The sequence below is a fragment of the Astatotilapia calliptera genome, chromosome 4 (assembly GCF_900246225.1).
Source record: "Astatotilapia calliptera chromosome 4, fAstCal1.2, whole genome shotgun sequence".
Taxonomy (NCBI): Eukaryota; Metazoa; Chordata; class Actinopteri; order Cichliformes; family Cichlidae; genus Astatotilapia; species Astatotilapia calliptera.
Genome location: NC_039305.1, coordinates 14,557,160 through 14,582,017, shown reverse-complemented (window position 1 = coordinate 14,582,017; position 24,858 = coordinate 14,557,160). Strand labels below are relative to the sequence as shown.

General features: G+C 40.7%; 1 protein-coding gene across 3 annotated transcripts in view; it reads right to left on the bottom strand.

Annotated features, from left to right (window-relative positions):
* Nucleotides 1–6,915: 6,915 nt before the first annotated feature.
* prkar1b (protein kinase, cAMP-dependent, regulatory, type I, beta) overlaps nucleotides 6,916–24,858 on the bottom strand; it is a 66,945-nt gene continuing 49,002 nt past the window's right edge. For all 3 annotated transcript variants that reach the window (XM_026164970.1, XM_026164971.1, XM_026164972.1), the window contains 4 exons: nucleotides 21,438–21,498; nucleotides 19,131–19,252; nucleotides 10,602–10,683; nucleotides 6,916–9,240 (listed from right to left, as the gene is read on the bottom strand). In XM_026164970.1, the coding sequence (XP_026020755.1) occupies nucleotides 9,068–9,240; nucleotides 10,602–10,683; nucleotides 19,131–19,252; nucleotides 21,438–21,498 (438 nt within the window). In that variant the 3' untranslated portion in view covers nucleotides 6,916–9,067. The remainder of the gene's footprint in view (nucleotides 9,241–10,601; nucleotides 10,684–19,130; nucleotides 19,253–21,437; nucleotides 21,499–24,858) is intronic.

Below are 24,858 nucleotides of genomic sequence, written 5' to 3'. Positions count from 1 at the left end.
TTTACACATCTTTGTGTAATATTCAATATGTTGATGTGCACAACGGATCGCTTTTCCTTTTCCCTCCACTTTTTAGTTTTGTTTCAACAGCGATTGTGAACTGTTAAAAAAATAAGTTAGACTTGGCTCCCTCATTTTAATGTCACATAGACCTGCAGACTTTGATGGTATTTATTTTTTCTTGTAAGTTACAAAGACAGAACTGTTCTCACTGTTCTTTAAATTTACTGTGCTTAAATGTATTTACTCTGTACTTAACTCTTATTTCTTTGTTTCCTGTTAAAACCTGACTTCATACGCCCTTATTCCAGCGTACCCACCTTTAAGCATTTGTAAATAAATATAATTACAGTAATTTTAAATAAAATGCACTGAAATTCCATTTCATTACAAGGGGAATTACGTCCTTAGTCACAGGCCGTGTCATAAAGTGTTACCCGAAAAAACAAATCCACCAAAAGAATCCTCTGGATTAGAGGATGATTAAAGCCAGTTATGGCTCCCGGTTGCTTTACGATGCTCATCGGCCGCAGCTCCGTTGTCTGGAGTGTGCCCGAGATTTTCCTCAACACCATGCAATTCTTCTGGCAACCACACCTAACTGAGCAATGAAAGCGCTTTACCTCCAGGAGAGAAGCCCTACCCAGTTTATGAGCCATACCGTGAAGCTGTTTCACATGCATCGTGGTAACGATTAACAGTAGTTAAATGGAAGCCCCCTACCCCAAAGAGCTCCCTGCTAGATGCTCTGCAAACAGCATTGTAGCTGCTTTTAAAAAATAATTACAGCAGGTTTTGGCTCTTTTATTGTTGTTGTTATTAATCAAGGCCATAAAACTAGTACCGGCCCCGATCCAACACCAACCTTGGGAACAAAAAAGGAATTGTGATGGAAAAAATAAGCTAGCAGGACCCATGTTTCGTTTCTTTCTTGGCATTCTTACTGCCTATACTAAAGACTGATACAGTGGCCCAAGTTTGAGTGTGTGCATATATGCATATTTTGCAGGTTGTTGTATGATGGAGAACTCGAATTAGAAAGATAACATTTTTTGGTGCCCGAGCCTTTGATGACAGCCCACACTGTCATTATGGTAGACAGACCAGAACCATAATAACGCCTCTCCTCTTCCTCCTTTACTACAGGAATCAAGATGAAGTGTCAAAATCCAGAGGCAGTCAGATCACAACAAACTGATTATCAACAGGAAGTGGCTCCATTATGGGCTTACAGATAGGAGAGAGTGGTGGTCTCTTGTTACAGCTCTAGCTTCAAATCCACAAATTCCTCGAGGGTTTAGAGAGAGCTGGGTCACCCCCTGAGCTGGGTCCTGCAGGGTTTTAGGGGGTCGCCCTCCACTCTCAAGGCGCTACCTCGGGCCTGGGGCATTTTTCAGCTGGGACAAATGAAGGGATACAGAGCGCCCGAGGAGGAGTTGGAGAGGTGTTGATGTTTAAGGGCAGCCTGACAATCAAGAGATTTGACAGCCTATTCGTTGTGATTTTGCGCACCTGCAAAGACCTTCTGCTGTGCAAAGTCCCATTTACTAAACCCTGGCACATGTTTGTTCATGGGGAGCATGTCACATTTAATTGAGACATTGTAGATACACAGTCTACGGTCCAATGTCTGCAAGATGCTTTTAAGTGTGGAGCAAACCATTAATCATCCAAATGTCTCAAAGGTCTACAGTAGTAGCACACACAAGAGTGGGCTTTTAATACACTTTCCCTAACAGCTCAACAGGGACTTTTTTTTGCTCAATGCATTTCTCTATGTTCCTAATGTGATTAGAAGCAACTCTGACTACTTTTATGACCTGCACTTAAAACCCTAATGATTGCTCTGAGAGTAGGAGTCACACAAAAAAAAGAAAAGCGAACACTTGAGACAATTGCTTAGCTGCCTCCTCAGGGAATGACTTGAGCAATGAAGTCAAGAGAGGGATTGTGCTGTGTTGGGATCAATGTGGGCAGGAGATTGCAGAGTCATGTGCAAGAGGGAATATCTCACTCAGAAAAATGCTACCGACTCCTACTTTTTTTGTCCTTCCCTTGCAAAATGTCGGGAGAACATTTTAGTCTTTTGTTTGTTTTCTCTACACGCCGTTTCAGAGGCGAGTCACAGAAGGGTTCATAGGCTGGGAATAGCTTTGAAATTGAGGCCAAAACGGAGGCTAGTTGGGGAGGCTTGGTCTCAGTGTTGGTACATGTATACATGTGAATTATTTACTTGTCGTCCAGCAGGAAATGAGGAACGATAACAAGCTTGGGAAAGAAATACAGAAAAACAAACAGATGGTATCACGTCACCTCCTTCATTTTGTTTTTCTCCTTTTTCTTCTTTTCTTTTCTTTTGTCTCCTCCGAGGGTCAAATTAAAAGACGAACATAATTCGAAAGTAAATAATTCCAGGCAATCATGCCTGACTCAGACCTGTTAGTTTTTACAGCAGAGATGGTTGATTTGCTCATTTTAACACACGTATAAAAATGTGTTAAAATGAGTGTGTTTTTTTTAAAGGAGGCTTTTCTTATGTCTCTCTTTCTGTGAATTGTTGTTTCACCTGTTCAGTGCCTTCCTGTCTGTGACAGGTTTTCACAGCACTGTGCGCAGTCCTCTGAAAATTTAAGTACAGCCCAAGATTCAGGCCTTTCCTTAAGTACCTTAGGCAGCAAAAAGCTGAAGTAACTGCTTTGTGAATGACTTTATCAGTGTGTTACATCATTGTGGAAGAAATTTGGCCCACTGTAATAAGTATATGTGGAACCATGATAAATAATATCTCAGTTGCTAAAATGTATCTTGAGAAGAGAGGAGGTTTCCTGGAGGAATTAAGCGACTCTAGTCTTCTAGAGTAAACTAGACTAGACTCTAGTTTACATACAAGTAGGTACGAACCCTTTTGTGTTTATCTGACAGGGATCATTAAATACCCCAGTAGACCATAACAAAATAATATGGCCGTTGCCCAGACACTTCACTCCTCATGATTCCTCCCACACTTTCCACTCTCATCTCAGGTGGAAGGGGTTAAGGAGGAAGAGGAACAGGTTGCAAGGAAACTGAGGAGAGACCGAGGCTGTATGGCTTAAGAAATGGGAAGATTAAAGGTGTAGGGGAGTATTATTACTTTGTGAGAAGTTGCATAAAGTCTTGTTGCTGCAGAGGGAGCACTAAAAGGTCTGATCATGTACGTTGCCTATAGTTGCTTTGTCATTTACTTTATATGCCCCCTGGTCACCACATCCTTTCAAGGTTTGAAGCGCCAGCCTTGTGATTGGCAGAGTAGCCGCTCTACCTTCTGAGCTAAAGCTGCCCACCCTTTGACACCGGAACAAAGACGAGTAATCAGTACAGCTTCACTGTGTGTAATATAGGCCCAGCTGTTGCGTCTCACAATGCGACACAGATTGAGTCCAAAATTGTTTGAGGGACATTTTGTTTTGCTGTGGTAACACACTCAGTGTACAACAACTGCTGCTGTTTAACTTAAGCAGACCTTGTGATGAGCTCCTGACCCAATTTTTAACTCTTTTCTCCTTCTACCCCCCTCTCATCCTTTCAATCCCATCAGCTTCACTATTGCTCAGTCACCTGTGACCAGGCCTGGGCAGTGACCTTTGACCTAAGAAAGCCATGATTAGCGCTGAGAATTAGAGCAGCAGAAGCAGTGGTGGAGAAGGGAGGGAACTAGGCAGAGATGGGATGCCTCTGAACTGAGAATTTCAGCTCAACCAGGCTGAACCCTGCCCCGGAGCAGACAGGTCGCCACACCCAATATTTCTAGACAGCTGTGTATGAAAGGGCGCTGGTCATTAGCGCCAGCGGTTGGGGGTTGATTTATTTTTTTCCACCAGGATGTGGAGATCGTAGAGGAGAGACAAATCAGTGGAGGTTGGTAGGCATTTTAATTAGCCTGAATCTCCCCAATGAGGGGGATAGAGCGGAGAGGAGATGGCATCTATGGGAACTCGGCGCAACAAGCCAGGAAACAAAAGAGAGAGAATCAGGGAGGCGTTGTGAGCAGAGGGGCTGTTGCGGTCAAATACCCAGGGGCCAGAGTCACTGTGCCAGATCTAAATATGCACCACCAAATAAAACATGCTCTCCTGGGAGCATGGGATGCAGCAAATAAACATTCAAACATGCACACACACATACCAAATGCCTAGAGGCCATCTTATCTTGTAAATTTTTGGCAATCATTAAATAAAACTTGGAATTTGGGGGAGGGATCCACTTAAGAAGTCATCCTGTAATGAGGAGACGGCATGTTTCCATGGTGGGATAAATTCTTTCACATTTATGTCAGTAAATCTCAATGGACTTTAATCAGGAGTGAGTAGAAAGCCTGTTACAAGCTGTCAGTGAAGCTGGCCCAGGATTTCTTTACTTTCCACTTCCACCTCCTGCATGTTCACCATCTGCTCCACCTCCACGGTTATTCTCCACATCTTGTCTGATTCCTGTAACCCAACCTCCCCAACTCACTAAGCATCAACTGCTGGTCAGCTAAGGATTCTGCAAACATACCTGCACGGTAGGAGCAGCTAGTTATATCTTGTAGCAAATTAATAATAAATAAATAAATAAATAAATAAATAAAATTTTATTTATATAGCACCTTTCAAGATAAAATCACAAAGTGCTTTACAGAGGCAGAAAACAGACATTTAAAATCTAAAACAAAACAAAATCAACCAAAAGCGAGTTTAAACAGGTTTTTAACTGCTTTTTAAAAGACATGACTGAGTCCACAGATCTCAAACTCAAAGGGAGTGAGTTCCAGAGTCTGGGAGCCACTGATACAAACGCTCTGTCACCTTTTGTTTTTAACCTTGTATGCGGGACAACCAGCAACCCCTGGTCACAAGACCTCAGGGACCTGCTGGGGTGATAGGAAAGAAGAAGATCACTTAAGTAAGTTGGAGCTACACCGTGCAGATAAAAATGGATGGAGGCAGTAGAAGTAATGGTGCAACTGGGGTCATGTATCCAGTCATACTTTCCTTGTCTGATGGACCATTTCCCTCTTGTTGTGCTTAGAAAAAGAGAGGCAGGTTTAAAACTTGGCAGTAGCAGAATCACTAGAGACGAGCTTTCTGTGAAGGAAACAGAGTAGCTGTTACCAAAAGACTCACTGAACCAAATAATCACGTGATCTGCTGTGTTTAAACATTAAAAGATTTAACAGACATATACTGGGAATGAATCTGATTCACCGTTTAGCTATTTTTGTAGGATCGCTGTGCAAAAGAGAAAAAAAAAGTGAAATTTTAATTGCAGGTTGTGGACTGACTGGTAATGGACAGATGGGGTTTTTTCCCTTATCGGATCCAGTGTGAAAACAGATTAGCTCGTGGAAATGTCATCGTTAGTGTTACAAAGTTGGAGTTTTATGATAGATTATGACATAATAAAAGCATAAAGGAAAACCAAACACAGCGACCTAAATTAAAAGTCAGTAAAGGAGCGTGTGTACGTGTTAGCACCTTCTTATTTTGCCCCTGACAGAACGAAGCGTTATCAAAGTTTCATCTTGCTGCTCATGTGACGGTGCCAAGTTCTGCCCTTAACTGGCCCACCCAGAATGCCCGCTAATGGCCGTGCTTAATCAAAAACTCTGGCCACACACACACACACACACACAGTCTCCACGCTGACAGCTTTTATTTTGCTCATTTTGGTGTAACTAGTTTTAATGTCGCTGCTTCTTTGGTAGACATGAACTTGGAGCATGTTTGACTGAACAAACCCCGTTCAAGGTCCACTCACTTGCTTATTTTAGAGTTTTAAAGCGTTTGACATGTTTTTGCTCATTTGTCATGTAGATGAATGGTGACGTGCAGGCTCAGCGCCTGTTTTTTCCCCCAACTGCTTTCAGTTGAAAGAGTGCATGATGGCTAAAAGAAATGAAGTTTAGAAATTTTTGCTTTTAATTTTTGGAAATAACATTTTGTCTAACCTGTACGATTACACATAGACTTTAATTTAGGCATCTATACTGATCTATACTGTAGATCTATACTGTGAGCTATAGTGCAGGTTTAGTTTGAACTCCATCCTTATTAGGAAGCCCAAACAACATTTGTATTAAACCTGTCATCCAAAAACAGAGTCAGCAGTGTTAAAATAATGGATCCAAATTGCACAACAGTGAGTTTGGTCTAAAAGCAACCTGAAGACCTGCCGCTGAGGATGAGTGTCAGAAAACGAAAAGTCGAGCACTACACGCAAGGAGCTGCACTTACAATCAAGACTGAAGGCAAAGGGGTGCTTCGCGGAGGTACAAACCCCGACCTCCCTCAAGTTCATGTGCGTTACTGTGTATTGTCAAAGTGAAGAAGGTGTATGGGTCAGTGTGTGTATATGAGTGGGGAGGGGGCGGCTATTAAACTCGATGTCAGTGAGTCGGGGGCACATTCCTTAGTTGATTTAGTGGGCATTAAGATGAAGAGGAATGTGTCAAAGCTGCGGAGGCTTTAAGTCCACTAAGATGTAAACTGGCTGGGAGGAGCTCTGAGGTTTGACAGGCCGGCCTGACGGATGACTGACACTTGGCTTAATGTGAGAAGGATGGAGAGCAGAGACAAGCGGAGGGAGCCAGATGGAGCAGAGGGAGGCCAAAAAGGAGATTAGGTACCTGCAGGAATAAATATGAAAAGTGTGATTGAGGGTGACAGTTAGTAGCTTTGGGAAAGAAAAAGGAAGATTAACAAAGATGGAACATTTAGAGGAGGTATAGATAAAAAGAAAGAGAACTAAGATCTGGGATAAAAGGACGAAAATATAGAGGCGGAAAAAAACAGAAAGGAAGAAAAGAATGAGTCAAATCAGAGAGATTTCAGAAGCTTTTCTTTATTTGTTCAAGATGGTTTCAAAGAAAAAGATACAGAGAGAGAGAATACAGAAAGTTTTTTGTTTTTTTTACAACATCAGTTGTTGGGTCAGTTGTGCAACTTTGACAGATTACAGCAGATCAAAGGAAAGCAACACAAGTTTGTATATATTCATATATCGTAACTTTTTTCAGTCAGAACACAGAACTGATGTCTTAAAAACACCTAAATCAAGCTGCTGTATGGTACAAACTCTAAAAGTGGTGCAAAAGTTTTCATCTAGCAAACAACGAACAAAATCAGCTTAAAAAAAAAGCATCAGGTAAAACGTGTGTGTGTGTCGAAAATGTATTTAGTCCTGAGACAGTGCACGTATATACAGTGTGGGTGTGTGTTCCATGTTAGTGTGTTTATAACTGTGTTTGTCTGCTTTGAGAATATCAAGGTGGGAAAAAAGCAACTTGTCAGTTATTTTGACACAACATACATTGTAAAATCTTAGGGGATAAACTTTGGTGATTTCCTACATTTTTCTTATTTTATTGGCGACAATTGATTCACTAACAAGTATTGTTTGTGTATCAAAAGCTTCGGTTAATTCCTCTGTGCCACCGAGCTCCATTATCACTGAAAAACTAAAGGACATCACTGAGCTGCACTGCTGAACTGACGAAACTTTCCTCATAAAAACCACTGTAGTAGGTTTGATGCTTGTATGTGACAAAGTAATGACATGACGACACGTGGATAATAAGACACTTCAGCCTTTGAGCAAGATGAACAAACTAAGGAAAACGAGGATTTGAAGGGATAAAGCAATAAATCATCTGTTCCCAGGAACCACGCTGGCACTGGAAATGCAACTTCTAAAACCAACATTTAATAACGCAAAATTTCGATATGATGAAAAGGCTAAGTGAAAAAATGTTGTGAGCAAATTTTTCCAGAAACACAGTGAAAGTAAGTGCCATCAATAGTGCACGGAGCTGTTCCTAAACAAACTCTGGTCTAAATATATTTGTTCACTCATCCATGGATGCTGTGCCATGAGGTAAGTCTGGGTGTGCTTTGTGATTTTGTGACAATCATACCTTGTTTGAATGAATTGTTAAATGAACTTTGTAAGCACTTTGTTCATGCACTTTTTCAGATGTTGAGTTTTCCAGATGCAGGAAGACCGTTTGGACTGCGTAGAGGTGTCGAATAAACCAGTGGAGGACAGTGATAAGCTAGTGGACTGGTCTCTTATTACTCTTATGCAGAATGAGAGCTCCAGAGCAAATGTGCTTCCAAAAGTTCCTTCAACCGCCAATAATCAAAAGATCCGACAACTCATCAGGTGACACAGAGGCAGTTTTGCACAGATATGAATACAGGTGTGCCTTGAAATGTTATTTTCCTGTGTTTTGTGTGCTTTGGATGACTAAGGCTTTACATGCGTTTGATACACACACAATACTTTCAGCACAATAAAGTAAGTGTTTGTTTTGGTGTTTCGATAAAAGAAATATACAGAATACCAACAAAGTTAGAATTTAACTCAATTAGGCCTCGAACAGCCTCCAAACTCAATAAAAGGTAAAAGCTCAAGAAGCGTTGAAAATGAATACAACAGCAAGTAATTTAATCTTCTTCATACCTTTAACAGCTACATTTTAGGGAACAGAGATCTGTGCAGTGCATTTCTGATTCAGTGTAGAAATGGAAACACGACCTCCAGAAATAAAAAAGGCAAACCTCAGCCAGCGTGCAACCAAATCTGGTCCGTCTTTCTCCCCCGCCGTACGTAAACATGACTTTACTTCCTTCTTATTTCCTGAAATTATCCGTACCCTCCTGTTAACGAATGAAAGTGCAAACGCCATTCTCTGTCAGTCTTGAAGCATGCATCGTATACAGCCGACACACTGTATGCATGATTCATTTACAATATGAAACAAGATAAATAATCTCTGCCCTCTGTTTTTCTTTTTTTAAAACACCCCTGCATGTTGTTTTTGACATAAAGCTACGTGACAGCACAGAATCAAGTCAAAGTGCACAAGGTCAAAAGAGAGAAACGCGCAAAATGGAAAAAGGCAGGAAATGAGCGCCCCAAATCTGGGCATGTAAAACCCATATCCTTCACCCTGCATCCTCACCCCTTTCCCACCCACTGACCAAAACTCTGATGCTGATGTTGCACACCCCTGCTGGTGGGGCCCAGATGGTGGAGGGGGCACATGTCACACAGTGAGAGAGATAAAGCTGTTGTATCTCTGGATGTTCCTCTTGAGGATTTCGGAGCAAGGACCCAGCACGCGCTCAAAGCGTGGCCGATCCAGCTTCACACACTTGAGGGGACCCCGGGCGACTACGGTGGCGGCCCTGGGACGGTTCAGCAGCAGGGCAATTTCACCTGGATGAGAGAGAATAATCAGCACGTCGCCCCAAATTTTGACCTCAAACATTAAATACAAACAGTATGAGAAATGGGGCAAAAGGCCCTAAATCAGTGCAGTTAAGTGACAAATTAAAAGAAAGTTAGTTAAACATAGAGATTTACAGCTAACTGCGATGATCTTTAAACCCAAAAAAGGCATGTCTTAATTTTTGCAAATGATATTGAAACATGATTTTAAAAACCAGCATATTTTGTAAATCACCAGTAAAACAAACCACACCTAACAGCACTATTTGGGGATTGTGCTCGTACACTATTTTACCCTGTTTAGTCAAGCTGACCCTTTAAAATACTTATATTTGCCATTTTTGCGAGTATTGTGTTTTAGTAAAAAGCAACTGCTAATAAGACTTTTTACAATTTATATTTCAGAACAAGATTATTAAAGTTAACTAAACTAAAAAAAAACTGAAATGAATTTATAAACTTGGAAAACAAACTAAAACAAAACAGAAATATAGAGGAAAGATCCTGTTTGTTAGTTTAGTAAAATCTGATCAAAACTTGACTACAAGACTGTGAGTCAACTGCTTTCAAAGGTTCTGTTTTTAATGTAATAACTGTACTGTAGTTTTCCTAAATTTTGCCTCTGACATATGCCCTCAATTCAATAATAATTAATAGAGACTAAAACTAAGACTGAACTAATAAAAACTAAACTAAAATTAAATATTTTAAAACGATAAAAATACCTACCCCTCAGCTTTCTAGTAGACACACCTATGGTATTAATTTAATAATCCTAGACAACTTCCTTATCTTATTTTATCCACAAGATTTTCAGTGACCTTGACTTCTGACCTTTAGGTCACTCAGTATCAATTTGAAGCTCCTATGTTGCCTCGTTCTCGAGTTATCGCATTCACAAACGTGGGTTTCCACGCTGCATGCCATGCAGGGTGACGACAACAGCCCATCAGCCTTTTACAGCTGAGGGGTAAAAACGAAACCGACACGAGGATTTTCACTCTGGAAACTAACTGAAACTGAATTAAAAGCAAAAAAATAAAGACTAATTAAAACTATAATAAGTCTGGTTCAGAATGATTCATCTTCTCATAACGTGTTTATTTACCATATCTTTAAAAACCAGTTTGTGACATAACTGCTTAAAATTAATTGGAACACTATAAAAAAAGCAGTAAGCAATGTGACTTGTGTTTGATCTTCTAGATCACTGTGTACTGTCTTCATTGATCTTTATTGACTTCTACTAGCAAAATTTGTATTTAAGATATTTATTAAAAGGTGTAAAATAAACCAAGTTTAGTCTCACAAACTTATGTGGTGCAGAGAAGCAGCAGGGACACACTTACCAAAATAATCAGAAGGTCCAAGGCGTCCCACCTCCACGTACTCCTCAATGTCAGACCTGCGCTGGAGAACAGAGGCGATTCCCTAACACAGAAAAGAAAAGGAAAAAAGTTTAAAGCTGTAGGAAAAAAGGTAGAGAGGGAGAGGAAGGATAGTGTGTGAAGAAGGGAAAGATGATGGAAGAAGGGGAGGAGGAGGAGGGGTCTGGAGGGGGCTATTTAACGAGGAACTGAAAATCATCAGGAGGATTAAGCCGAAGAGAAATTCCTTTGCTTCATAAGAACACAGGTGCACAGGATTTAGTCCACTTTGCTGTGGGATGGACATCTGTTGTGTTGGACAGCAGAAACAAAACAAAACAAAAAAAAAGAAGAAGAAGAAGAAACACACTCTCATGTATCCCAAAATTGCATGCGATACAAAAACTGATTGGTTCTGCATTATTTCCTCCAGAGTGTAATAAATACAAACATCTAAGCCTTTTAGAGGCTGAACTGATTCCTCCTCCATCACATAATCCCCTTTATCAGCATTCAGCTATTAAATGGAAACAACTGCGTTGTCCAAGAGTGAGAGTTCTCCAAAACACAGTCCTTAAATGACCTCGGAAAACCGAAGCGCTTTTGTGTACACACACAAAAAAGCTCAAATAGCATGTTGCTAATGGTCTGCTTTAGATCTGCAAGTGCACACAACCACGCAATGTTAAATAAGAAGATAGAAGAAGACTCAAATGCTCACTCTCACATTCGGAAAATGTCAATTTTCATATATACAGCTGATAGCTGCTGGAGAGACTGACCACCAACGGCTGGCTGAGTGTTTGTGAGTCATCTAAAAAGTATAAGGGAGGAAATTTGATTTCCATTCACTTTGCCCAACAGATGATAACAGTTTATGCTGTCACATCTTGCAGCTGTTGACAAAATTGTGTGTGTGAGTGAGCATATGTTTGAATATTTATCTTAACGCATAAACCAGAACACGCGTGTTCAAAGCTGCGCCTGATGACGTATATTCACATTAAAGTGCAGCTGCCACCTTTTGCCATGCAGATGTATTGGGAGATATTTATTTTCTGGACCTTCACATGTACTCTCACAAGCTGCTGTAATTGGTAGTAGGTAAAAGAAAATCAGTAGAGAAACTTCCCAGCTTGTCTTGGATCGCTTCATATAACAGACCTGACGGTTCCAACGCTCTCCCTCTCCGTTTCTAATCCTTCTCTGCTCTCTCCTCCTTGTGCCGACTAGGCTAATAATGCTAAATATGAATATAATGAGCCTTAATGAGAACCTCAAAACTGCCAGCTACTCATTGCGGCCACACAAAGGTAATACTGTATTTCAGAGAAAGGGATGTGTGTGTCGATTTAGTGGGTTTGTGCTAGAAATGAGCTGTGGAGGAGTGGAGGGGTACTGTCCAAGTAAGTGGAGAACACCGTGAGAGCGCCACTTCCAAGTAATACCTGGCCAAACCGTGGCGTGATGTCGTTTTATCTCTGGAGACAGGTCTTCTAACCATATTAAAATAAAGCGGGGATATTGTAGGTCACGGAGGCTGAAGGTGATGTTTTAAGTAGTTGTGTAGCCACCAAAAATTAGGATTATGATCCACGTGGTATAGCGGTCCATTCTCATTTCCAGGGATTAAGAAAGTGTAGTTGTGTCAAAGCCGCTTTGTCTATGAGACACCCACATCTGATTAACAACAGTGTAGGATGAGAACTTGTTGGATCAAAAGCAAGACTGGTGGTACTTTACGCTCCTCTACTAAAATTATTAATTATTTGACATGTGCTGACTACTTTATATCGCTGGCTGCTAAACTAAAAAAAAATACATTTTGGGTGTCAGATATTCTCAAAAAGAAAACCTACAACTGATCTGAGACCCTTGTTTTTTTCATTCAAACACTGAGGTTTTATAACATTTTTGCTTTTAGTGCACTCAGTTTTTTGGAAACAAGCTTATTTCTGCCAAAATTAAAAGATATTTGTTTTCCGTCAGGCTTGCTTCAAAAAAATGAGAAGTATTATAGGAGCAGCCTTTGATGATGACCCTATCAAACTTGGCCTTACTCCTTACTGTGCAAAGTTATTTACTGCTTACTGTGGAAGTCCCGTCCAAAATAAACACCAAAAGCAGATCCTGGTCTGAACTTGTACGTCGCTATGGGCAAATGTCTTAACAGTTAAAGCTCTTAATGATATATTTTCTTTCCTGTTGTAGTCGTGCACTTTAACTGAACTTTGAAGTAAAGAATTTGATTCGATCAAGTTCAAATGGTAAGCTACTGGAAAGTGCTTATGCTTACTTACTTAATTATAATCGCTTGACTGCTAAATCAAATTTATCTGATTAGACATATTGATAAATAAAAGAGTAGCCACTGCGTGGAGGTAAGTATTTCTGTCTGCCGCTCTGAATCCTAATGCTGTGGCAGGCTGCGGCTCATCTCCTCATGGGCATGCAGCATAGGAAAAGCTGGTACTTCACAGTTTGCCTTTGTGGTTGACTAAAATGCTGCTATGTGACCAAGCTGGCTTTCATGGCACATTAACCTCTGTGACATTTAAGCCACATTGTGCACATGTATAAAGATGACGAGGGTTTGTAGACTGCAGCGTATACAGCCACACCATCTACACAAAGAATTGCATTAGCAGAATTAGCTCTATCAGGCTTTTTACATCATAAAAGGCTCTTTTATCAAATGTATTTTTGCATATTTGCATTTATGCTGATCACAGTTCTTTTTATATTGTAAAAAAAAACTTTTCAGTTGTTAAACTCTTTGTAACACTGCAAGAAAAGCGCTACATAAATAATCACATTTCTTTTATGTCTGTTGTTATACTCTGCCTAATTTCATGCAAGGTATAAAAATGTTTCCAAAAATATAATGAACACTTTTCCCGTCTTAACCCCCCATCGGTTTTCATCTAACCATTAACCATTTTACAAAAAACAGCGACCACTACTGCCATTACAGAGATAAGAGTATTAAGATAAACTGCTAGTGTTTCAGCCCACAGATATCTGATGTTTTCATCTTTTTGATATTTTTCTTCTCTCCAATGGAGCGTAAGTAGAGTGACTAATAGGTCGCTTGTATCTCCATTGTTAGTCTTGTTTCAACTGCACTTTTTGTCACGTTTTGTTGAAACTTCCGTCTCTGCAAATTCGCTCGCAAATTTCGAGTGTTGTGGTTTGAGAGCCCAAAACCGCAAGATGTGAATGGAGAGAGAATGAGGTGGACGAGGCACAGACGCGAGTGTTTACAACCTCTTCTTTCTATTCATGTCCAAACAAAGTGTGTGAGACAGTGCAGCGCTGCCAGTACAGTAGTTCACTGGTGAACAGGCCTCATCCAGTGTGGTCCCGATAACCATCTCACACTGTACCACCCCAAGGGTAGCGCTCTGCTCCACAGATATTTTGTTTTATAAACATCAGAGAGCCTCCCCTCCCCGCCTCAGGGAGACTGAGACCGGTAACAACAAAAGACAGCAGACGAGGTCAGCCAGAGCGAGAAACACTAACAGAGAATATGAATGAATGAACATGAATACAAACAAGTAGTAGAGAGACAAAGAAAGGATTCGTGTGAGCCACTTTCAGCCCTCAACTTAAATAAGAAGTATCAGATGATTTTTGGACGTATTTTAAGGACCGGTCACAGTTGCATCCATTTCTGTGTATACACACTTTAAACAAACATGCCACATAGAAAGTGCACCAGCTTGTAGTGACAAGTTAAAATGTAGCATCTTGCATGAAAGAAATGACAACAATTTGAACATGCTCGCAGAAAGAGAGGCGCAGCCAGAAATGGAGAAAGGTGATATCCCGAGTCTGTCTGTTCACGAGACCACCCAGCATCAGCAGAGTCTGCACCTTCTCATTCAAACGCCAGCACACACGCATAGATCACTTGCTCAACATACGGTAGGACAACAGTGTTTCTCACAAGATTTGCATCTAACAGCCTGAGGGGCTCTTATTTGAACATAAAATGACTCAAAATGGTTCAAATCTAATGAGGCCCGTTAATCTTTACCTGTTTGTTTTCACTCAGATCAACCGCACTGATCTTCATTCTATAAAAGCAATATTAATCTCCATTAGCTAAATTGCATTTCAGCAAAAAACAAGCAGGTTACACGCGAGTACCGGGAGATATTCTGCAGACAATCCACAGAGGATATACCATCTGTGGGACCCACAGGGAACCTGTAAACTCCTGAGAAATGATTCGTTCTGTGTGTGGTCAAAGAACAAATGGGAGACGTCCATTTACACTGATGACTGGAAGATGACTGGAAGAACACATCAGCGGAGAGGATGATACGTTCTTCAAGAGTCATCACCCAGTTTTAAAAAGGTGGGAAGCAGCAGAGACATCTGACTTCAGTAGGCTGTGGAAGTTAGATTAAAAGTGTTTGGGCATAGAAAAAAACAGCATTTTTATAAATGCATATGTGTTTGTGTTTAAGAATGAGGTTTGTGGCAAGAAAGCCCTTTGAGTGCACAGAGTAGAAAAGTGCTACATAATTTTACAATGACAAAAACAAGACCTCAGCTAGACTTCTGACATTCGTAACCTCAGCTGGACGTCATCTTTTTGGCATAAAGTGACATAATAATTCCTTTTACAAAGGTATGTGATTGGTATATGATCAGAGCTGTTCATCTGTTTGTTATTCAAAAACTAATTTCATGAAAGGTGGTGGAGTGGTGCTTGGGTGAACATCTGCATCGCTTTCATTAAGAATTTAAAAGATGGACAATGGCTTTTCCAGAGGATGTACTCTGAGTGACCTTCTAGATAAAAATTAAACACCAATAATAAAAATGATATTATTCAACATGTCAACCTTACAATTCCAGTTATCTCATGTAAAGATAAATCTTATGAATTGATTAGATTGCTTTGATTCAGGAGTGCACTGAATAGCTTTTCGGGTAGCCTTTTCCCTCTACCTAAGATTGTTTGCTGTTACAGTTTTGCATTACTGCCTGGGAAAGCGCAAGTTATGCTACTAATTATTTGGCATTATAAAAAAAAAAAAAAAAAAAAAACACACGCACATGTTATTTCTAGTTAATACTTAGCAGTAGCATACTGTGAAATCTTGAAATATCACAGTGTAAAAGGTGCAAACGACTTGTTAAAGACTGAAAACACTGATTTTGACTTGACAAACTGTAACTTTTCCCACATCTGTTTATAGTTAAGTGGCAACACATAATGCATCTTAATCTTTAACTGGCCCTTTTTCTCAAAGGCTTGACTGAATGGCATGGAGAAAATAAGAGTCTGCACATTAGGTGAGTAGAGCCCTTAAGAAGAGAGCAAACGGTGGAAAAGGCAGAGAGGGTTGACGTAAGGGAAGGTGAGGCTGAGTCTCTGTGGCCCCCGGAGCTTGTAAAGGCTTGTTTGTACAGTGTGAGAAAAAAAAATGTAAACATGTCACTTTTCATTAGGGCCCCATTTCACCCAGAAGGAAGAGAAAGTGATGTCTCCATACCTCCTTTTAGTTAATCTTCCCCATCAGGAGCATGTAATTTGTGATTGTGGGGTTTGTCTTTGGCTTCATCTACCAAAACCACACAAAACAACAAAAGACAGTGAAAGGAGACAGAAAAAAGAGGCACGGTGGGCAACTAAGAAAAAAAAGAAAAAAGAGTAACTAACTAAGCAAAGCACAGAGCAAAGAAATAAAAAGAATCACAAGAAGTGCACAGCGAGAGGCTAATCTTACTGTAACACGCACTCGCAAAGTCCTCTAACTCTTTACATGTGGTCCTTTTTGAATCAACCTCCTCACAACCCATATGTCCCTGCCCTCTTTGACTCATCCCTCTGTCTGTCTCTCTCGTCTCCCTCCCAGGAGGGCTCCTGACCCTGTGTGAAAGTTAGCAACACACATTCCACCACAGTCCGCCCTGCTCTGGGAAAGTCAGGCTCTGCAGCACGAGAGATGGGGAGCAAGCGGGAGGGAGGGAGGAAAAGAGGGGGTGAGAGCTTAGACACAAAGGGGAAAATAGACAGAAGAAAGGGAAACGGGGTTAAAGAAAGAGACAAGCTGCTGCTGGGGTGATGGGATTAAAGAGAAAGCAGTATTTAGGTTCAAAATATATACACATTCTAGAAAGTGTTGGTCCCCCTTCCTCAGTGCTGCGTGTGGCTGCCTGCATGTAAAATGATGAGTCTCACATTGTGACACATTCACATAGACCTAGAGAGCTGCCTCCAATGGGCTGCTTGCCTGTAAAAGTGGATTCCTGTATCTCTCTTCCTTTTCCTCTTCCTCCTCCATCTCTCCATCCTGCTATCCCCCCCCCACATTCCTCTACATATTTTGCTATTTTGTTTTTCCTCTTTGGGATGTACAAAGTCTCAGATTGATGAGTCACACATACATAGTTGTGTCTTTTGCATTTCCTGCGCAAATTGGCTTCTGAAAGACTTAGAGCAGCACTGCGATAATAGACAACAAGATAATGTGAGGTGTATGTCAAATATATACAGTGCAGTCTATATGTACAGGTCTATATTTTCAAAGTATTACCAATAAATTCCATGCAATTTAAAAAATTCCAGTTTAATTTCTGTGTTTTGTGCAGCATATATGCATTGGATGTGATGAGCTCAAACTGATTGACATCAGGAGCCTCACACCAAACTAGATTCACAGGATGCAACATAAAAGTGGTTGAGTCTGTTGAAACCCTCTATAAAAATCACCAAGATGCCAATTTTCAAAGACCTAATAGTATGACCTCTTTATTTGATAAAATACAGGTTAACAGTAGCAATACGGAATTTGTGCGGGTAATTTTTGCATTACAAATTATCGATAATCCTGGCATTGTCGTACAGGACTGAGACCACTGACATTCGCTGTCGGTTATTACAAATTCCTGGAGTTCCAGAGGTCATTTACAACGTCAAAGATCTTCAGCTTTAATGTGGAGCAGCTTTTTAGCATTTATTGAAATAGGACAGTGGAGCAAAGACTGAAAAGGCAAGAGAGAGAGCAGTAGATTTGAACGTGTAACAGCCTCACAGCGTATGGGTCACCTGCACCACTTCATGAGCTATATCAGTACCCGGGGGCTGCCATTTCTTTAAACAAGACATAAAACAGTGTTTTTCCTACAAGTGAAAAGTATGAGCATCTGTGAGGAAAGTTCATAGGAAATATAAAAAGCCTTTAGTGATGCTACAACCTTATTTGGTCTGATATGACAAGTAGTTCAAGTAGTTTTAGGATTTTGAACAATGTCCTGTAAACATCGCTTGTTACAAAAGTTACATTTTGTTGCTATACTTGGAGGAAATCTAAACAGCTCTAATATAACTAGTATATTAATTTTATGCACATTTTTGACAGCATATCCTCCCTGCTAGAGCTGTAGTTCGGCTGTCTTCAGGCTTTCTTTGTATATACTAAAGTTTGAAATTCAGCAAGTGAGACTGATGTAAGCGGGACCATGAGTGCTACATTTTGCTAACCCATCTCCTTCGGAGCATTAACGGCTGACGTGCAAATTTACTGAGCTGGATAAAAGCCAAAAGAACATTTCAAATAACTGGAAAATGAATGTATATTATATGTGTTAAGAGGGGCATAGTGAGGAGCATAAAAATGCAGATAAAAAAGAAGGATGAAGAAGAGTGTTGTACTGCAGGGGCGCAGGGAATCTGTGTGAGCCAAAATAGGGATAAAGGCTGATACATCATTAACCAACCCGGATAAAGAAGTACCTCTAGCTTAGCCATTTCAATCCCCTGTAACCAGTGTACTGCTCCTATTATCGATGGACATGAAACGAGTAAGTTAGGTAAACTTAGTAAGTGACAGAAAGAATGACACTCTGAAGAAGACTGACTAACCCACGAGCAGGTCTGAAAATAAGGACGCAACCACAGCAGATTGTGCCCCAACCCCCTTTAGATGCCCCTTTTGACTCGATGCTGGTGAAAGCCGAATAAGTATGGAGTTAATAAAAAGTGTGTTAGGATGACAGGCAGGGGGCCCTTCATGAAGTCACACCAGGGGCCTCGGTTCCACAAAGCCTCCAGTGTGAGGGAGCCATTCTTTGCACAGGTTCTGTGTGTTTGCAGGCTGGGGCAGGGGAGCACTGGGTACTCTGTCTGCTGGTGGCAATAAACTGGGATCAGTTGCAATGTCAGCAAACAGCCCACCAACGTCTCTGTATGATGACATTTACATCAACCCTAGTGCCCCCCTTGATGACTCTGATGACATGCACACGATTTTAGGCCCCGGTATGTCAACATCTACAGCTTACAGGAAATGTGACAGTAATAGGAAACCACTACATACACTGTAATTCTGGTGATTTTAATGCTTTTTCTAAAGCACTCAATGTGCAAAAAAATCAGCTTTATGCTCTGTGTTGGAACTAGGTTAAACTCCATCATCAAACTTGTCTCTTTCACACACAGAGACATGCTTCCAGTGCTTTGTAAAACATCATATTCTTCACAGACTTTACCTCTGTTATGATGAAGAAGTCATCACCAGGTTCTCCCTGCACCACTATCTTCTCTCCATCCTCAAACTGAACAGGCTCCAGGGCATCGGCCACAGTCAGGCGCTCCCATTTATCCAAAGATTCTGTGAAAGGACAGCAAATACAGATTACTGAAAAGACAGTCTTATTTACATTGATCAGTAGTAGATGCACATACAATGTGGATTACTGTTTCATGGCCTGTAGATAGAGGCTTCCCTTGTTCAGTAAGCTGGTAGGAACACTAATTACAATCCAGTAATTTAAGAGGAACCGTTGTATCAGCCCCTCTGTCTCCTCCCTAATTTCATGGACCTCAAACACCTTAAAACTGACTCCTAAAACTTTGTTGTACTCACTCTGGATTGTGTTGATTATACTCCAATCAAGTTCAAGTGGTGCGATCAAGTTCCTTTCCATCACTTCCGTTCTATGGTTGCAAAATATGATCTCATAGCTACAGTCTAACTTCATCAGTGAAATTATCTGAAATATAACCAAATATACTAATAAATATGATTTCGATTTAAGCAGCAATGCTTTAATAACTATTAAAATGATATATTTAAAATATTTTTTTCACTTTTATATCATTTTAAAGATCAGACAGAAGTAAAGGTCAAGATATGTGAAGGAGTTCTGCTAAAAACATTTTACAGCATCTTTCTAGGTTTGTTCTGAGCGAGTCAGATAGTCTTTAGGATTATCCAACCACAGCAACAGTGACGTGGTTAGCCTGAGATATTTCTAGAAACCAAAAACACAGTCATACATCTCACTGGGAAAAATGCTTAAACCAAAGGATTTTTAGGCAATTCAGATGAAATGATACTTAAAGAAACAGGACCCGCTACTAAGTAAACATCTCCATTCAGACATTGGTTACCGAATCGGCTAATCCTTTAAAAATGGAGCAGATTATTGTTGCCTTAAAAGCAGCTACACCAACACGTGGAATGTGACTTTGCTGCAGTGAAAGCACTGCTCATCCTTAGCTTTGTCTAAAAGATTCAATGTTTTGATTTGACTCAGACATGAGTTAGAGGTGTAAAACTACAGCACTCTCTTTGTCCCTGATGTGCTCAGTAACTGATCCCAGTGTGTCTATTTGTGTGTGTGCACTTAGGATTAGTTAAGGTAAGCCTGCCGGTTTGGAGGTGTCCAGTGTCCCCCGCCAGTGGGGCCGAGGTGTCTGCTGGACCCAGATGGATGTCTTCTTTCTGGCTGTCAGTTAAAGGCAGCAGGTCCTATAGAGGTGAACCCTAACAACTAGCGCAGTAACATGATACACAAATGTGCCGACTAAAGAACCTACATTTCATGCTTCACAGAACTTGCAACCACTTGGAGCACCATGCTACACACATACATGGTAGACGCGCAGGGAATTGCCCGTGGATATGCTAGGGCCTGTGTGTGTGTGTGTGTACGACAAACAACAGGTTGTGTTTTTTTACTCCCTTCACTCCATGACATCAAGGGCTTGTACCCAATTTCGTGGCTATCTCAAAAATCAAAGACAAACAAAAACACCCCCGCCTCCTACTCCTCCTCCAATTCAAAGGGGCCGAGCAAAGCGAATGAGGAGAGGAAAAGCAGGAGGGTGCTGTCTGAATACAGGCCTCGACAAGGCTGTCAAAAAGAGAGCTGTGAAAGAAAAGAGCTGAATGAAAAGAGAGCGGACCTCGCAAAGACATCCTCCTAAGACCAGGATTGAGTGTATGTGTTTACTCAGCCAGCTAATAACTCTGTACAGAGGGCATGGCCTTGCTTTATACACCACATACACAATCAAGTGGAAAGGGATGAGATGTCAGCTCCAATTGCAACTCGTTTTCAAAATCTGAATGAATCTCATTCACCATCCCTGAAAACCAAATTGCCTGTGCAGGCTGGTTATCCAAATTCCAGCCGCAAAGAGAGGCTTATCTCAACTCACTATTCCTTAATTGTCCACATGGAGACATTGCACACATTGCATAGTGTGACTGGCTTTAGCATGAACAGTGTGAGAAGATTAGGACTGTACACACAGACCTCACTCAGCTATGGGCCTTGTGGTGTGACAGCGTGCGCCTGTGTTGATGTGGATTAATCTACAGTATATAAGTAACTTTCTGCACTCTCAACTCTTTGACCTGTGTAAAATGAATGCATAAATATGTATAAACACACTCATATCCTTCGGCATAGTCACAAATTGATTAACAAAGTGTAAAAGAATTCATTATAGTCACCAGTAACAACATGCTGCACGTCTTGTCTATATTATATTTAACACAGACTTACCAAGAATGGAGACTTTGCTCAGGAACTCTTCATACATCTTTCTCTTTCTCAGTGTGCTGCCCTGTAACACACACAAAAGCAAACACATTTACCATTTAAGGAAGTTGTTGTAATACTATGGTATTAATGCACACCAATTGGTCATAAGTTTGATTTTTATCCCAAAACCAAGAGATCACTCTCATTAATCAGAAACTCTTTAAAACTTTTAATTTGTTTAATTTTTTTCACTCCTTTATTAATAACCAAAGTTAAAAGCACAGCAACTTTGCTTCGACAAAGTTTTTCAACTGTGAAAAATGTATTTCTTTGGGGTGCAAATATCGGAAAGAGCCTGAAAATCTGCACCTTTTAACATAGAGCATCCAAAGGGTTGCATGTTTCTCATTCCACAGCCAACCTTTAAAAAAAAACTCCAAATATTACATATGAATACTGCCAAAATATTAAAACATGAATACACTTTTTTTTTTTTTTATCTGTGATGAATAGATGACAGTTCATGGAGTCATGGTTATGCAGGTGTATGTAATGTGTTTCTGATACGTGTATGTCTGTGTGTGTGTGTGTGTGTGTGTGTGGCCCACCCCACCCACCAGGCAGGGGACTTTCCCCCATTCTGCCTCTGCCATGAAAATCAGGTGCTTCCTGACAAGTCTAGACCCAGAGGACCCCTTCCCTCGCTGCATTTCTCCTTCACTGCACAGAACCACTCAGAGGGAGTGGGAGCATGAAGAGAGTAAAAGCAAGTGAGGAGAGACGATCTTGTCCGCCCTGCCTTTGCATATGGAAATGATATATTGAGGCTTGGGGTGTCTTTAGTGCATAAGTGCCTGAGACCCGCTGCTGCCTCTAATTTCATATAATTTCACATTTTGTCTTAAAAGGGGAGAAAATGTTCCCAAGTGAGCCAATGTCAAAGTCAGAATCGTAAACAACTTGATTAAAGGAATTCTAGCCTCCGCTGCCTCCCTCCTGGATAAATGATTTGAGTTGTGTGTCTGTGTGCATGTGTGTCGTCAGTGTGTGCAGGCAGAGCGTGCAGTCTGTTTTTAGTTCTGCCACTTATGTTTTGCTGCCGTCTCCGCAGAGATGAAACTTGCTCGTTAAGCAAGCAAATACAAACAGTAACGCATGTACGCTCTACCTCTAACACACACCGCACACACGCACACTCCAGCTTACACAGAGATGTTAAGTTGGTCTTCAGATTTGAAAGTCTCCCCATAGAGCTAATCAGACAGCCTTGCAAGGCTTAAAGGCTTAACATGTGTACATGAAATTACATTACAATACAGTAGATGTGATTTATACGAGTGCAGTAGGAACCTATGGGTGGGCCGGAGTAACATCGCAGGGTTTCAAAGAGGCTCGCTGCGGTGGAAGGAATGAAAATGATGCGTTTCCAAATTTCTATTTCTAAAATTTCAAGTTGTCATTTATTTTGTTGGTGAACATCTTTTTTCTCTTTGTCTTCTGTTTTATCTTGTCTACTTGGGAGGGCCTGAGCACATGTTTCATGTATAAAACTCTTCTGCTCCTGTTGGCCCCAGTGTTCACTCCTCCTGTGGCTAAAAGATGAACCAGCCTCTGTGTCTGTTCAGTCTTTGAGGGAGAGTCATCAAAGACTTGAGGTGTGGCGTGAAGCCAGACTAAACCAACTGTACCTTACACCCCATCTCCATCACCTTCATCTCTGTCCAATGTGGAAAAACATACACCACCAACCCGCCATGCACACATCCCCTCTCATTTCTCTGTATAATTTCTCCTTGTTTCCTTTCGTCTCATGTTCTGTTTGTTGACAGTTGTCTGTCGGTTTGTTAACGGCTTTGTCTGTAGCTATGTGTGTTTAAATACCAAGATGACACAACAAGGAAGGTATTGTATAAATGGCAGTAACACAATAGAAACAGTGTGGTTATCACAGGGAATGGCATTACACTGTTTACTCAATGTACACCCTGATAAGGAAGCTGGTAGGGTGGGTGGTGTAGTGAGAGGCTCTTTGGCTCTACATGATAAAATCATGGCCGTACTATAAACAAACTGTGATATAATGACTTGTGCGCGTGTCATTATTTTCCACTGGGCATGGTGTAAGGAGAAATATCTACAAGTAAATTCATCAAAGGCACCTATAAATAATTTCTGCTCATCTTAAAGGTTTTATATGAAATATATGAAGTATATAAGAAGTAAGAAGAAGCACTTTTTAGAGAACTAAAATAGTAAATTATAAAAGTTCTGAGATTTAAAGTATCTTTTTTTTAACCAAATAGTTCTTCAAAAATATTAAATTTATTCCTGATTGATCCATTTTCCATTTACCATTTTAAAGGTCTAAGTGACTTGGATGATCAACTGGTTACAAAATTTACATTTCTGGTGGATCACTAACTGGGGAGGAGACTGCGCACGATGCAGTTTAAAAATCACATAAATGTGGCTTGATTGGTTTTGAATTTCACTTTGATCCGTTGAAATTAATATTCAGTTTAAGGATCAAATATAGACGGTTATTCAAAAACCTAATGCAGTTAGAGCCACTTAAGTGCAAAAAAGTCAGAAATGGCATAAAAAGCAGGAGCTGAGATTTAGGTGGGTTGCAAAGTGATTTGCAGTGTTCAGTAACTTTTAGCATGCTGTGTGCAGGATGAAGAAGCTAAACATGAGATCTGCCTAACTGAAAGCATAGATGGGTATCAGCTGAGTGGGCTGGCACTGAGATTATCTGGTATTCCATGGCCTGCAACATGCAACTGCATGCAACATGCAACTGTTGCTATAATTGTTCAAAATAATGTATCTTGAAATGGAATGAACTAGTGACTGTAAATGTAAATTATGTGTAATTTAAATTACACATAATCATTTTTAAGATTTGGAGACACAGCAGACTCGGGACAGGAAAGCAGATGTGAGAACAATGAACCTGATGGCAGTGGCAATGCACCTTATGAGCTTCCAGCTAACTAGCTGCAGACACAGGCGCTCAGCATATTTTTCGCTGGGAAACACACCACACACACACACATTTACACTCAGAGAGAAAGCTCACTCGTTGGCCTAAGTCCTTGCCAGAATACCACACTTTGTAAAAACAGCTTTACAAATCATTGACAGCAATAATTAACTACAGGTTCACATAATTGAATTCTGTTTCACCCCGTCTCCCCTCCTGCAGCTGCTGCTGGAAGCAACGAAGGAATGAAATGTGTAAGACAAGGAGAATCCTCTCAAAGAAAGGTTACCAGGGCGGACTGTGCCCTTAGTTTAACTATGCGCTTAAGAGGTGACATGAGTGCTGTGTAGGTCAATGCCAACTTTACTCTGAGCTGAAAGGTCCGAAAACAAACCTGCTTCAATCTCTGCTGGTTTTACACTGAACTGAACTTTCAGTTGGCCAAGGCTTAAATGC